At 45.9% G+C, this 15,924-nt stretch overlaps 2 protein-coding genes across 3 annotated transcripts in view; one reads left to right on the forward strand and one right to left on the reverse strand.

Moving 5' to 3' along the window:
• LOC128338637 (zinc finger protein 271-like) overlaps positions 1 to 15,924 on the reverse strand; it is a 32,666-nt gene that overhangs the window by 15,308 nt on the left and 1,434 nt on the right. Inside the window, exon 2 of the mRNA XM_053281357.1 lies at positions 13,551 to 14,725. Coding sequence (XP_053137332.1) covers positions 13,551 to 14,594 — 1,044 coding nt within the window. The 5' untranslated portion in view covers positions 14,595 to 14,725. The remainder of the gene's footprint in view (positions 1 to 13,550; positions 14,726 to 15,924) is intronic.
• On the forward strand, positions 2,030 to 6,331 carry LOC128338420 (zinc finger and SCAN domain-containing protein 2-like). Of its 2 annotated transcripts, none has more exons than XM_053280830.1 (2): positions 2,030 to 2,158; positions 4,104 to 6,331. In XM_053280830.1, exon 2 carries the CDS (start codon positions 4,345 to 4,347, stop codon positions 5,536 to 5,538), a length of 1,194 nt encoding a protein of 397 aa, XP_053136805.1. In that variant the 5' UTR covers positions 2,030 to 2,158; positions 4,104 to 4,344; the 3' UTR covers positions 5,539 to 6,331. The 2 variants fall into 2 exon arrangements, with proteins under 2 accessions (XP_053136805.1, XP_053136806.1); XM_053280831.1 differs by having other exon boundaries at positions 2,047 to 2,158; positions 4,101 to 6,331.

A 15,924-nucleotide genomic window follows, 5' to 3' on the forward strand; every position in this document is an offset into this window, starting at 1 on the left:
CTGGAAGTGCTGTTTCCAAAGAGTCAGTTTCCAATGTATGATTTTCATCCATATTCAACTGTGAAATTTTGTCATTACATTTGTTTACAAATTCCAATGCCTTGCTGTGAACGTTATCAAATGTTCTTGTCTGTTTCTTCAACTTTGTTGTAGCTGTTTCTACTAAACTCCATGCAGTAAACATATCTAAACCACTTGTCTGTAAATAACTTGATGACGGGGCTGTAGTTTCAAAATATACAAGTCAGTAAATGCTGTCAATATTGTTTCATACTTTAGAAGTCTTTGACGTAAAACATTTGCTTCTTGTTTTGTTTTTGCATCAAACTTGCCTGAATCTTGTATCACTGATAAGCACGCCAATAGATTGACAAAAGTACTAACAGTGGCATCATCAAAACGTCCAAATATAGTTGTTGCTGGGTTGGATTTTCCTGACCGTCTTGTCTCACCAAGGAATTGTCTGTCAGGAATCGGATTTTGATGTCCCAGTGGATATCAAATCTGTGGTGGGCTTCGTGAAATATATTCAGAAATGAGAGATCAGGAAACTTCTGCCTGCCTACCTACCTGCCTAACTACGACGCGTAAATATAACGTATCCTCGAAAAATGATTTTATTAGGAAAAAAATTATTAAAATAGTAATACGACGGGAATTTTAGTTGCATACAGTAATCATATTGGAACTTCTATTATATTTTCAAACTACTAAAAGGTCATTAACATTTTTAACATATTGTCTAATGTTTAAGGGGGCCCACTCTTTGCAATTCTTGTTGCTTTCACAACTGTCAAGGCACAAGCTATCGCCTGGAGAGAAGCAGTGGGCCGAGGGGCCTCTCACAAGATGTAAGATGTTAATGCAGGGGGAAACAAAGGGAACAGGACAAGGCTGTAAAATGCAGATTTGGAAACTGGGGGATGCAGCACAAGGCAAATCCCAGCTTACAGCTAACAGAGAGTGACTGAGGGCTACAAGATGGCTTCGCTTTGGTTCATCTATCACCAGGGCAAAGCCCGGAGGTGATCCTGGTGGGGAGGAAGATGGAGAAAGAAGAGGCTGCACTTGTGTGAGGGGAGGAGGAGGGGAAGGGAAGGTCTAAAGTATAAGCGTGCATATGTATTCAGTACTTGGTTTGGGCCCCTTTTGCAGCAATTACTGCCTCAATGCGGCGTGGCATGGATGCTATCAGCCTGTGGCACTGATGAGGTGTTATGGAAGACCAGGATGCTTCATTAGCGGCCTTCAGCTCTTCTGCATTGTTTGGTCTCATGTCTCTCATCCTTCTCTTGGCAATGCCCCATAGATTCTCTATGGGGTCAGGTCAGGCGAGTTTGCTGGCCAATCAAGCACAGTACACTGTATACTTTTCGGAGGTCTGATATTGTTCTATTCTACAATCCTTGTCTTCTTGGTTCCATGTAATATTCTAATTTTCTGGGATTGTGGATTTGGGGTTTTCATGAGCTGTACGCCATGATCATCATAATTATAACAAATTAAGGCTTGACTTATCTCGCTTTGCATGTAATGCATCTGTCTCATATATCAGTTTCACCTTTTAATTTGCATTACTGAAATTAATGGACTTTTGCACGATATTCTAATTTTCCGAGTTTCACCTGTACAGTACTGAGTCAGACCCTTGGTCTATCTAGCTCAGTATTGTCTTCACAGACTGGCAGCGGCTTCTCCAAGGAATCTCTCCCAGCCCAATCCTGGAGATGCAGCCAGGGAGGGAACTGAGGAGTTGGGAGGGGGAGTCTCCTCATTTGGGGGGCTCAGCCAAAGAGTCCCCGAAGCAGGAGCTGCACCTGTTGAGAGATCCCTGCAAAGGGCCACCTATCTGTTTCCCGCACCCCACCCCGGCCTGCAATTCGTGAGAAAGCATGCAACACATTTCCAGGAGTTCAGACGTGATTCTGCTTGTGAGTACGTCTATACGATGATGGCTCTCAAGTGCAGCAAACCCGTAGACGTTCTGCCTCTAGGTTTCTGACATAGACTAGGGCATTCTGCTTGCTGAGCAAGGCTCAGGCGGCATTTTTGCATTGCGAGCTGCTGCAGGGATCGCAGAAGGAGGCAGAACAGAAGGGGGCCGGAGTGTCGGTCCAGCTACTAACCCACAACACACAACTCTGCCTGGACCCCCAAGGTACGTGCCTGTTTTGCATCCTACTCTTTGCAACCAGTAAGGAGGGTCGAAACTGGCTTTAATGCGCCCTGCTCATCTGCACGGTGCTCGAGACGGGACCTCGTGGGTCTCCTGGTGCTGGGGCTGGAATGCATGGCTGGCTAGTAACAGACTCCGTCTGGCTACCAGGCTCTGACCACGGGGCCAGGCCATGCAGCCCATGGTCTGATCCTTGCCCCCACACACCCCTGGGGAGGCTGGGCTGGCCCCTGCTCGCTGCACCCTCCTCCGCTGGGCTCATCACGATCCCTTCCCTTTTCAAGCAGGGATTTCCCTCTTTGTTAAGCAGGCCGGTCTGCTCTGGTTTGCATTTGAATGGGAGGCTACCCAGGAGCAGCAAAAGGCATTCCCTTTAGGAGGGGGTGGGGCCTTCGCTCAGGTGAAGAGCACCTGCCGGCTTCCATGCAGCAGGTTCCAAGTTCCTTCCCTGGCAGCATCTCCCGATAGAGCTGAGAGTGATGCCTGCCTGCAACCTTAGAGGAGCTGCTGCCAGCCTGTGTAGACCATCCTGAGCTTGCTGGACCAAGGGTCTGACTCCGTAGAAGGATTTTTGACCAGGTCTGCCACCCATAGATGGGAAGGAAGCGACCACAGAGTGTCCTTGTGCTTTGATGGTCCTGACCCCGCCCCCACCTGCAGCAGCCCAATTTGCGAGGGTGCTTTCAAAGCAGATGGACAGATGCTCCCCGGAGAGCAGGAAACGAGGACCTTCCCTTCCCCTCCTCCTCCCCTCGCACAGGCAGCAACCTCTTCTTCACCTCCACGCTTTGCCCTGGGAGACCCCCTCCAGCCCAGGGGGAGAAGCCTCCATCGGCACCTGCCCCCACCCCACACAGGGCATCAGCGGTGACCCCCGCAGCAGCGCCCCCGAGCCAGGCCTTCCTTCTACCAGCGAGGGCTTGCAGAGCGAGATGCTGCAGGCAGCTCTCCAACAGGTATAGCTCTTGCTTTAGGGACTCTATGGCTGAGACTCATTCTGCCCACTCCAGATCCCTCCCACCTTTGCGACACAGGCAGCAAACCTCAGCTCCAGAGAGAGAGAGAAACCTCAGCTCTGCGGGGGGGGGGGGAGGGATGGGAAGCCTAGCAGTGAGAGTCATGGTGCCCATCCATCCATCCATCCATCCATCCATCCATCCAAGCAGTCACTGCAAGGGGGTGGGGACCTGTTGCAAGCCACCTGCCTTGTCTCTCTTCCCGTTTTCCCAGCAGCAGCCTTTGCCCTTTAAGGCGGCCATTGATGCGCCAAAGAGCCCGGGGAGACCTCGGAGTCCTGTGCCCCAGCTAGGCACCCTTAGGTTAACTGCTTTGCCTCGGGTGTTCTCCTTGAGACAGTCTTGGAGTGCCCGTAAACCCTTCCGGAACAACACCAGAGCGGTGGCAAAATCTATTTCAGTCACACTCCTGAGACTGGGATCCTTTTTCTTGCTTTCTTACCTTTTGTTTTACACTCTGCCTATGCTCTGGAGCTAGTTTCCCCCCAACACTAGGCTCTATTTACCAAAATGGTGAGGTCCAGCCCTTGTTCCGCCACTGCATGACTGCAAAATGAGATGAATTCTTTCTCCACCCCTTGCATTAGAAGCAGCTCATAACTTTCAGCATTTTGCACAGCACACCCTGGCAGGAAGAAACCTATAGTCAACCAGCTCAATCAACTCCTTGGTTAAATGTTTCATGTAATACAAAATAAAAGGGGGTCTAAAGCCAGTTCTATCTGCAATATCTTTTCTATTCTTTGGTTAATTTGAGTCCAATAGCTTTTAGCCTAATCATATAGCTATCAAATATGCGGGAAAGCTGATAAATCTGTGTTTTGCATTTCTACAGTTTCTTCCCATAAAATCCCCTTAAGGCACCTTTTCTATCCCAGGCTCTGACCAGTTCTCTCTCTTCCCTTCAGCAGGTGACAGTCTGGAGAGGAATTGTGAGGGAAACCTGAGCGGAGGATTACTGGGAGGTGCCAGATGGAAAAAGAGGGGAAAGGAGAAACTAAAAACTGAAGCAAAATTAAAGAATAGAAAAGGATCTTCTGCTTCTCAGCATGGAGGACAAAAAATAATGCAGAAACAAAGAGAAAAAGAAGCCCGTGCCCTCCACATAGGAAAAGCTTAAGCTCTGAACCACTGTTCAACATCAGTTGAAAAATGCCTGCAGAGGAGAAAGCATATGAATGCTTGGAGTGTGGAAAGAGCTTCAACCAGAGGCGAAGTCTCGCTATACACCAAAGAACCCACACTGGGGAGAAACCACATAAATGCTCTGAGTGTGGGAAGAGCTTCAGCACGAATGGACAACTCACTGAACACCACAGGACACACAGTGGGGAGAAACCGTATAAATGTTCTGAGTGTGGGAAGAGCTTCGGCCGGAGTGGGAATCTTATTATACACCATAGAACCCACACTGGGGAGAAACCACATAAGTGCTTTGAGTGTGGAAAGAGCTTCATCCATAGTGGACAACTTAATGAACACCACAGAACGCACAGTGGGGAGAAAGCACATAAATGCTTGGAGTGTGGAAAGAGCTTCAAATTCAGTGGAGGTCTTACTGGTCATCATAAAACACACACTGGGGAGAAACCACATAAATGCTTGGAGTGTGGGCAGAGCTTCAGCTGGAGTGGGAATCTTATTACACACCATAGAACCCACACTGGGGAGAAACCATATAAATGCTTAGAGTGTGGAAAGGGGTTTACAACGAGAGGAAATCTTTCTATGCATCGTAGAACCCACACTGGAGAGAAACCACATAAATGCTTGGAGTGTGGAAAAAGCTTCAGCCGGAGTGGGAATCTTATTACACACCATAGAACCCACACTGGGGAGAAACCATATAAATGCTTGGAGTGTGGAAAGGGGTTCAGTACATGTGGAGATCTTTCTGTGCACCATAGAACCCACACTGGGGAGAAACCACATACATGCTTGGAGTGTGGAAAGAGCTTCAGCACCAGTGGATATCTTAATAAACACCATAGAATCCACACTGGGGAGAAACCTCATAAGTGCTTTGAGTGTGGAAAGAGCTTCAGCCGGAGTGGAGTTCTTAATAGACACCATAGAACCCACACTGGGGAGAAACTACATAAATGCTTTGAGTGTGGAAAGAGCTTCAGCCAGAGTGGACATCTTAATGAACACCATAGAACTCACACTGGGGAGAAACCATATCAATGCTTGGAATGTGGAAAGAGCTTCAGCCGGAGTGGAGATCTTACTACACACCATAGAACCCACACTGGGGAGAAACCACATAAATGCTTTGAGTGTGGAAAGAGCTTCAGCCAGAGTGGACATCTTAATGAACACCATAAAATCCACACTGGAGAGTAACCACATAAATGCCTCTAGTGTGGAAAGACTTTCAGCCAGAGTGGACATCTTACCAAAGATCTTAGAACAGCTCCTATTGCATCCACCCTTTGTAGTTTCTTTCTTATTGACCACTAGGGACATTTGAAGTAGTGATAGTAACTGAGCGGATTCTGCTTTCCCCACTTTCTTTGTAAATCTGGGCTGCCCTGATGGTTTGATTCTTATGTAGCAAACATAAATTGTCCTCTTTGCTAAGCAGGGTCGACTCTAGTTTGCATTCAAATGTGAAATGATGCAGATGCAAATAATTTTATTTATTTAATCATATTTCTATACCGCCTGATATGTGCATCTCTAGGCAGTGTACAAAATTTAAAATTAAAAGTCACAGATTAAAAGACATAACAATAAAAAAATAGAATAAAGTAGTTATTAAGGAAGTTTTTAAAATGATTAAAAATGAATTCTAATTAAAATCTGCAAAAACAGGAGAGTCTTGAGGTCCTTTCTGAAAACAAACAGAGAAGGAGATGCTCTTATTTAAGCAGGGAGCATATTCCAAAGCCCTGGGGCAGCCCCAGAGAAAGCCCAGTCCCGGGTCGCCACCAAATGAGCAGGTGGCAACCATAACCTGACCTCTCCTGCCCCGTGCTGGATTTTCCCAGCCGTGGTTTGATTACGAATGCCGTGCAGCAAAAACGGATCTTATTAACTCTTACAATCTTTATCGATCTACCTCTAATCAGGTCACTTCTCAAGATCTGATTGTTAAAAAAAGATTTTATAAAATTTTACTTGCAAAAAAAAAAGGGAGGCCAAAAGGCTAGATTGGCAGTGTCTTATCTGTGCCGCACAGGCTAAAAACGTGTCTTTGTTTTGGTCTTTAGTATCATTCTCTTCTAAATTCAGACCTTCCCCGCCATCTTTCTATATACCTGTTGGAGAATGGACTGAATATTTCTGTGCTCTATATGCTAGAGAGGGAGCAACTACAACATTTTTACAAATAGAACAGGAACTGGACCCTGACTTATTACCTGAGTGGACCCCAGTAACATGTACAGAGATTGCTTCAATAGTGAATCAGTTTAAAACTGGTAAGGCCCCTGGCTCAGATAATTTGCCGGTAGAGGCCATCAAGAATAATATGGATTGGTGGCTGCTGGTATTAGCCTCTCTGTTTACAGCAATTGATCAGACGACCTCACCCCCTAGTGAATGGGGATTGGCAATTGTAATTCCTATATATAAGAGAGGCCAAAGACATTTGCCATCTAATTATCGCCCTATCAGCCTTCTTAATGTTATTGGCAAAATGTATGCATTTCACCTACTTAATAAATTCCAGGACTGGATGGACAAAGAGCAGGTGCTGGCTGATGAGCAGGCAGGCTTTAGGGCCAATCATTCTACTATTGAGCATGCTTTAGTCTTACAACATCTAGCGGAGAAATATTCTAATCTACCCCGTTCCACTCTTTTTGCTGCCTTTGTGGATTTTAAATCAGCATTCGACTCCATATCCAGAGATAAATTATGGGAAAGACTGTTTAACTCCTCTATTGATCGACGTCTGCTACTTTTAATATATAAACTCCACAAGAACTCACGTCTGAAGGTTCGATGTAGCTCAGCTGGAATCCTCACTAAAGAAATTCCTACCTTTCGAGGAGTGAGGCAAGGCTGTATACTTGCCCCAGCTCTTTTCAATTATTATATTAACCCCATTGTGGATATTATTACTAATCCATCTTTCCATCCACCTAAATTGGCCAGTAGACAGGTTAATATTTTGCTTTATGCAGATGATGCAGTAATTTTATCTCAGACTCCTGTCGGCCTCCGTAGAGTGCTTTGCTCTCTGGCTAATTTTTGCCATGAATACGCTCTGGAAATTAATTATAGCAAGACCAAAATTATGGCCTTTGCTAAACACCCAAAGACCTTGAAATGGTCTTTGGCTGGACATAAACTAGAAGAGGTTAAGACCTTTAAATATCTAGGGGTTGTTTTCCAGGCCTCTACGAAACGCCAAGCACATCTGCAATATGTTACCCAAAATGCACGTAAATCGGCATTGGCCATCCAATCATATTTCCACCAAGATGGGGCTCAATTTGTACCAGCCGCCCTTAAGTTATTTACAGCTAAAGCCTGCTCTCAGTTGCTTTATGGGTTGCAGTTGGGCCCGTATACTAACTGCACTCCACTAGAGATAGTTCAGACAAAGTTTCTGAGATCTATTCTACAGATCCCTAGATGTGTTCCCAATGTAATATTGAGGATGGAAACTGGCATGCCTAAGAAGCCCGGATGTGGTTTTCCATTCTCAGCTTCTGGTTGAGATTGTCTTTCTTTTCTACAGGCCTTGCTCACTTAATTTTTATTGATAAATTTAATTCTAGCTGGAAGCAGTCAATATCTCGCCAAATAAGTTTATATGGCTTTAGCCTGGATGGTCTATTAGAAATGGGTTTTTGTCACGCAAGACTGATATTAAAGCAGCGGATCTATGATATGGAAATGCAGACTGATCGATCTTTAATCTTTAAAGAAGTTTTCCTAGGTTTACAAATGTATAATACTAAACCTGCGAATTACCTGGGTGAGATTACTATCACTAAATATCACAGGATGTTTACATTGGCCAGATTTAATGTGCTACCTTCAGCTGAATTAGAAGGTAAATTTAGAGGGATCCCAAAAGAACAGAGACTATGTCCTTGTGGCTCTGGAGAACAGGAGTCTATCTTTCATATCTTACTCCGCTGTCTTTTTTATAGGGACTTACGAACTTGTTATATTTCCTCCTTACTGACTGATTTCCCAGGGCATACAGATGCATTTTACGTCAACTATCTGCTCGCAGATCAGAAGGAGGAAGTAACATTTAAAGTTGCTAAGTTCTGTGAGGCAGCTAAGAAGGCTAGACAACAGATGGTAAATCAGATTATGTTAACAGGAAACTGCTGATTAGGATGAGTCCATGTTCCTGATTATATTATGTATATATTATTACTATATTACATGTATTATTATGTATGTAAATTTTGGTCTATGACCGTAAATAAACATGACTTGACTTGACCGGACCTCTCCAGAAGATCGTGACAAGTGGCAGGGATGATGATGACAAAGGAGGCGCTCTCTTAAATAGCCTGGACCTAAGCCCTTGAGGGCTTTATAGGTGAGAACCAACACTTTATATTTCACCCGGAATCATATTGGCAGCCAGTGCAGTTCTTTCAAAACTGGGGTTATATGGTCCCTTCGTGTTGTCCCAGAGACCAATCTGGCTGCCGCATTCTCTACCAATTGTAGTTTCTGGACTACGTACAAAGGCAGCCCCAAGTAGAGCACATTACTGTCGTCAAGCCTGGAGGTTACCAGCATATGTTTTGAGATCATTCGCCTCTAGAAAGGGACATAGCTGACAGTGGTGGAACAAGGCCTGGAGTCACTGCTTGGTTTCTGTAAATACGTCCCTGTATTGTATGATGTATCAATCCCAAACCTCTTCTTGTAAACAAGACCTGATCAATGAATTGTGTTGTATTATATTCAGAACAACTCTGTATTGCTGAAAATAGGATTTTGTGATTGCAAATCCCTATGCACGGAGAAGGCGGGCAGGATCAAAAGTTCCATCTCCTTTTTCTATCGTTTCACATTCGGTTTCGTGTTTTGACAGCTGGTTTTTGGAGGGAGAGGAGATTTTTAAAAAGAGTGGGGATTTTGTTTGTTTGTTCTGATTGGCTGGGCTGAGGAACTGATGGTCCAGAGCAAGAGTATATATTGGGAGTGTTTCGAGGGGGAAGTTGGAATAATAATAATAATAATAATAATAATAATAATAATAATTATTATTATTATTATTATTACATTTATATCCCGCTCTTCCTCCAAGGAGCCCAGAGCGGTGTACTACATACTTGAGTTTCTCCTCACAACAACCCTGTGAAGTAGGTGAGGCTGAGAGAGAAGTGACTGGCCCAGAGTCACCCAGCTAGTTTCATGGCTGAATGGGGATTTGAACTCGGGTCTCCCCGGTCCTAGTCCAGCACTCTAACCACTACACCACGCTGGCTCCAAGAATCCTGGTAGAGGGTGCTGAGAGTCAGAAGCCTGGAAGATGGAGAAGTCAAGAGTCTGTTGGAGAGATGAGAAGGGAGTCCTGCAACAGAGCGTCCTGGAAGAAAAGTCAGGAGACTCCTGGGAGACAGAGTCCTAGCAGTGAGTGCCACCTGTGGAGTGCTGCGTACAGTGATCTGGTCGAACAGGAAAAGATGCTGAAGAGAACAGCCATGAAGATCGGGGGCCTGGAGCACCTTCTTTGTGAGACAAGGCTACAGATTCTGGGGCTTTTTAGTTTAGAAAAAAGAAAACGGAGGGGAGACATGACAGAGAGGTCTATAAAATCATGCATGGTGTGGAGGGAGTTGACAGAGAGAGAAGCAAGGACTCTTGGGTGTGGGCGTGCAGCCGCTCATCTTAGAGAGAACGGTGGTTGCAACCAGTGTTCCTGCTAAGAGGGATCTTATTATTAATTATTATTATTATTATTATTACATTTATATCCCGCTCTTCTTCCAAGGAGCCCGGAGCGGTGTACTACATACTTGAGTTTCTCCTCACAACAACCCTGCGAGGTAGGTTAGACTGAGAGAGAAGTGACTGGCCCAGAGTCACCCAGCTAGTCTCATGGTTGAATGGGGACTTGAACTCGGGTCTCTTCGGTCCTAGTCCAGCACTCTAACCGCTACACCATGCTGGCTCTCATCTTGTTGGCTACAACTTCTAGAGTCGCCAGCTGGAATGTCTTTTGCTTGGGGATTATGGGAGTTGTAGTCAACAACATCTGGGAATCCCTATTAGAGGGAACACTGGTTGGGACCCTGCTGGAGCTTTTTCAGACTGCGACTTTCCCGCAACTTTACTTTGAAAGGGTGTGTGTGTGTGTGTTCACATATTGGCTGGATTTGCCCCGAAGTCTATGCGATATTTCAGAGAGCACTATGCACACAATTCAGGGTTTCCTCTCCATATTAGAACCTGGCCCAATTTATATCTGGGAGTCAAAAATCCTCTTTGTGTGTTGGAGTATCTGTTATGCCCCAGACTTGCAGTAAAACATCGCGGTAAACCCACGGTAACGCCTGCTGTCTGAAAAGCCCCCTGATGTCCGAACTTGCAGCTTTCAGGTCAATGGGCGTACTTATGGAAGCCTGTTGGGCAATACTCCAATACTCCCAAGCTATGCGAATTCCAGCCTTGTCCCAGATATCTCCTTGAGAAAAAAAGGGAGATTAAAATGATTACTCCTGCTAACTTGGACCGCAATAAAGATTATTGATAGATTGATTATGCATCCCACCTGCGTGATATCATGTATGGAGAAATTACAGATCCCACCAGCCCCGTGATATCAATTCTTTCACCGCTGCCACCAAATAGACTTTCTTTTATGTGACTGGGTCACATTATTTTTGTAAAGGGCTGTTACAGTAGACCCAGCTGTAAGGGTCTGACTCCAACCAGCCAGCTAGCTCATGAGCGAAGGCTCTATGGATGAGACATCCTGCCTCTGAGTTGAGTAGCTGGCTAGTTGTTTAAGATCTTTAACTTTCAAAACCAGGAGGTAAAGAAAACGATTTGGGTGAAACAGAGGTCTTTAACGAACAGATGAATCTCTGGTAGATTAAATTGCTGCCACCAAGCACTCTAAACTTTCAGAGATCAGACCACTGGACTAGAGCGCTTTAGTCTATGCTCTCTCTTGCATGGGTTATTGAGTAAATATATATATATATATATATATATATATATATATATATATATATATATATATATTTAAAAAACCCTGTTCCTCAAGCATTTGCCTACACATGGAGCTTGTGCTAGCTGAGCTGAGCTCCTGGAAGGTATTGGCACTAGAGTCCCCCTTCTGCATCCCACTTATCTTGCTGAGTTAAAAACCAACTCTGGGAGGCTTGTAAAAAAACCCAGACAGACAGAGAAAAACAGTTTATTCTATTACTACAGACTGGTCCAGCTGAGGCTTTTGTTTTTTTAGATGCACTTAAAAACACATAATTAGGTTCAAGAATGTTTCAAGGCCCCCAGATCTTTCTCAGGCAGTACATAAAGCAATTACTCAGTTGCAAGAAACAGGTATTTAGGAATTGTAAAGCACAAACAGAAAGCAAAATAACTCCTAACACAAGGTCTGATGAAACATACATTCCCCTCTGCTAGATTCCAAAGCCTCAAAGCCTGGGCTTGATCCCCCCTTGAAAACTCACCAAAAATCCTGATGAAAGGGAGACAGCTCGTTGAAAGTGTCCACTCAATGTGTGGCAGCTGTGAAAAAGGCCAATTCCATACTAGGATCATTAGGAGGTGGACTGAAAATAAAACTACTAAAATTATAATGCCTTTAGACAAAACGATGGTGCAGCCACAGGGGCCTAGAGCACCTTTCTTATGAGGCAAGACCACAACACCTGGGGCTATTTAGCTTAGAAAAAAGACAACATGATAGAGGTCTATAAAATCATGCATGGTGTGGAGAAAGTGAATAAATTCTTCTCCCTCTTGCATAACACTAGAACCAGGGGTCATCCTATGAAATTGATTGACAGGAAATCTAGGACCAACAAATGGAAGTACTTTTTCACATAACTTGCATAATCAACTTGTGGAATTCTCTGCCACAAGATGTGGTGACAGCCAACAACCTGGATGGCTTTAAGAGGGGCTTGGATAACTTCATGGAGGAAAGGTCTATCATTGGCTACTAGTTGGAGGGCTAGAGGCCACCTCCAGCCTCAGAGGCAGGACGCCACTCAATACCAGTTGCAGGGGAGTAACAGCAGGAGAGAGGGCATGCCCTCAACTCCTGCCCGTGGCTTCCAGCAGCATCTGGTGGGCCACTGTGAGAAACAGGATGCTGGACTAGATGGGCCTTGGGCCTGATCCAGCAGGGCTGTTCTTGTGAAATCAAGCCTCCTGCCATCCTGTCTTTCAAGGATCTGCAGAGTCACCAGGCGGGAGCAAACTCCATTCTGGATTCCCTGCCCCTCCACACTCTCTCCACTGACTTCCTCCTCCTTCATCCCAGAAACCCCCAAAGCAGCTCTCTCAAGCCCCACCCACCTGGTGGACTGATTGGTCAAGACCTGGGGGTCGCCAGCCTGTCAGTCAAGGACAGGCGTTCACTTCCTGTTAATTCTACTGGGGTGGGGAGGCTGGTCACTACACTGAATAGGTTCAGTTGCATGCTGAAAAGATTCTGTTAATAAATATTTGCAAAAATGTTCCGGTATTATATTTTTACATTCTTGGGAGTTCAGTTGCTGTCTGTGCACTCCACATGTTAAAAATACTGTGTGTCATGGTGTGTGTGTAGGGGGATGATGCTTAACTTGAACTGGGTCGGGGGGTGGCGAAGACCTTTAGGTCCAGAGTTCCCTCTAACAATGGCCTGTGGCTGAGGATACTGGGAGCTGTAGTCAACAACATCTGGGAATCCCTGTTAGATGGAACACTTAGCTAGGTGGACCTCTGCCAGATCCTATGGTTCTCCAACACTTAGCTTCTTGAGCATTGTGACTGCATATGCTTAGAGTTGATGCACCAAGTTTGGAATGCAGTTCTTGCCTACCCGCCTAATTTCTTTTCATTGTCTTAATGACTGATATTCTGCTACCTAAGAATTTCAGTCAAGCCATCAAGGCAGCCCAGCGTTACAAAGAAAGGGGGAAAGGGGAATCCCCTCACTATCTCTACTCCTAATGTCCCTTGTGGCCAATAAGAGAGAGACTGCAGAGAGTCAATACGGTGGGAGCTGTATCTCCAACAGGTTCTACGGTGTTTAGTAAGAGCACCCTCCACGGGCCTTAAAAGCATCCACCCCCCCCCCCACCGCACCACCAACACAGTTCAAACGACAGCCTTTCGAACAGGTTCAGTGATCTGTGCAGAGACCACTGAACCAGTTCATGCACACCCCTATGCTATGGTGTTGATTAAGCTGTCCACTCTGGCTGGTTTCCCCCAGTGTGTCTTCTATGGTGTTGATTAAGCTGTCCCCTCTGGCTGAAGCTCTTTCCACACTCCGAGCATTCATATGGTTTCTCTCCTGTGTGGGTTCTACGGTGTATATTAAGGTATCCTCTCTGGCTGAAGCTCTTTCCACACTCCAAGCATTCATATGGTTTCTCCCCAGTGTGGGTTCTACGGTGTATAGTGAGATCTCCACTCGTGCTGAAACTCTTTCCACACTCCAAGCATTCATATGGTTTCTCCCCAGTGTGGATTCTGTGGTGTATATTCAGATATCCACTTGTGCTGAAGCTCTTTCCACACTCCAAGCATTTATGTGGTTTCTCCCCAGTGTGAGTTCTGTGGTGTAAGGAAAGATTTCCATTCTGGCTGAAGCGCTTTCCACACTCCAAGCATTCATATGGTTTCTCCCCAGTGTGGGTTCTATGGTGTATAGTAAGATCTCCACTCGTACTGAAGCGCTTTCCACACTCCAAGCATTCATATGGTTTCTCCCCAGTGTGGATTCTATGGTGTATAGTAAGATCTCCACTCGTACTGAAGCACTTTCCACACTCCAAGCATGCATAGGGTTTCTCCCCCGTGTGGGTCCTGAAGTGTAAACTAAGGAGTCCAATCCGGCTGAAGCTCTTTCCACACTCTGAACATTCATATGGTTTCTCCCCAGTGTGGGTTCGATGGTGTATTGTAAGATCTCCACTCGTGCTAAAACTCTTTCCACACTCCAAGCATTCATATGGTTTCTCCCCTGTGTGGATTCTGTGGTGTATATTCAGATATCCACTTGTGCTGAAGCTCTTTCCACACTCCAGGCATTTATGTGGTTTCTCTCCAGTGTGGGTTCTCTGGTGTACGGTAAGCTTTCCACTCTGCCCGAAGCTCTTTCCACACTCCAAGCATTTATGTGGTTTCCCTTCTGTGTGCATTTCTCTCTGACACTGAAAGCTTGACTCAGAAGTTAAGTTTTTGTTATGCGGTGGGTTCAAGCTTCTTTCTCGTTGTTCCTCCATGTTGAGAAGCAAGAAGATCCTTTTCTATTCTTCAATTTTGCTTCAATTTTTGGTCTCTCCTTTCCCCTCTTTTTCCGTCTGGCACCTCCCAATAATCCTCCCCTCCGGTTTCCTCTATGGATTGTCACCTGCTGTAAGGAAGAGAGAAAACTGCTCAGAGCCTGCGATAGAAAAGGAGCCTTAAGCAGAATGTATGAGAAGAAACTGTGGAGATGCAAACAAAAGATTTACTGTATCAGCTTTGGGTAAGGGTTTGATGGCTATCTGATTACACTAAAGGCCTTGGACTCGGATTGACCAAAGAACGGGGAAGATATTGCCAACAGAACTGGCTTAGACCAGTGGCGTAGTGAGCTTACAGGCAACTGGGTGACCGAGTGCAGCCAAATGCCCCCCCTTTCCACACCGCATTCAAAGAAAGAGCACACATGCCCCAAGCCACATCCCCTGCATCTCACACAGCTGAACCAAAAATGCCACCACCATCAACGCCTGGACCAACCAGTCACAGGTATAATTGTTCCATATTTAAGGGGGAGGAGAGCTGGTCTTGTGGTAGCAAGCATGACTTGTCCTCTTAGCTAAGCAGGGTCCACCTTGGTTGCATACAAAAGGGAGACTAGAAGTGTGAGCATTGTAAGAGATTCCCCTTCAGGGATGGAGCCACTCTGGGAAGAGCATCTAGGTTCCAAGTTCCCTCCCTGGCAGCATCTCCAAGATCGGGCTGAGAGAGATTCCTGCCTTCAACCTTGGAGAAGCCGCTGCCAGTCCGTGAAGACAACACTGAGCTAGATGGACCAATGGTCTGACTCAGCATATGGCAGCTTCCTATTTTCCTATGTACAGTCGCCCTCAGTCCAACAGAGGGCTCACTCCATGTCCCCAATGGCTCAAAGCAACAGCTCAGGTGTTCCTGCAGCATCCAAAGTGTTTAAGGTCCTTGCATGGCCAGCCCCCACCCCCCTTCTGCCTTCTCCTCACAGCCTTTCTCTCCCACATGGGGCTTCTGGCTGTGGCCATCCCTCCCAGGGCCAGCTCTTCACCCCTTCCACCATTTCCTCCTCCCTCTGGCCCCCAACTTCCTCCCTGACTGGCCTCATCCGCCTGGCTCCCAGCCAATATGAAGGCACAAAAGAGACAAGTTGCCTCCTCTGCCTGGTCTCTGCAACCCCATCGCAGAGTCCCTGGAAAGGAACCTTCCAAGGAGGGCTTCCCTCCTCCAGCACACCCCGCGGGGAAATCCCCCATAATTTGCACACATAATTTTCAATGTGTGTACTTCATACCGCGGACCTCTGAGAGCAACCTCCCTCCCTGACCTGCAGCGCCA

This window comes from Hemicordylus capensis, chromosome 16 (assembly GCF_027244095.1).
Source record: "Hemicordylus capensis ecotype Gifberg chromosome 16, rHemCap1.1.pri, whole genome shotgun sequence".
Lineage (NCBI taxonomy): Eukaryota > Metazoa > Chordata > Lepidosauria > Squamata > Cordylidae > Hemicordylus > Hemicordylus capensis.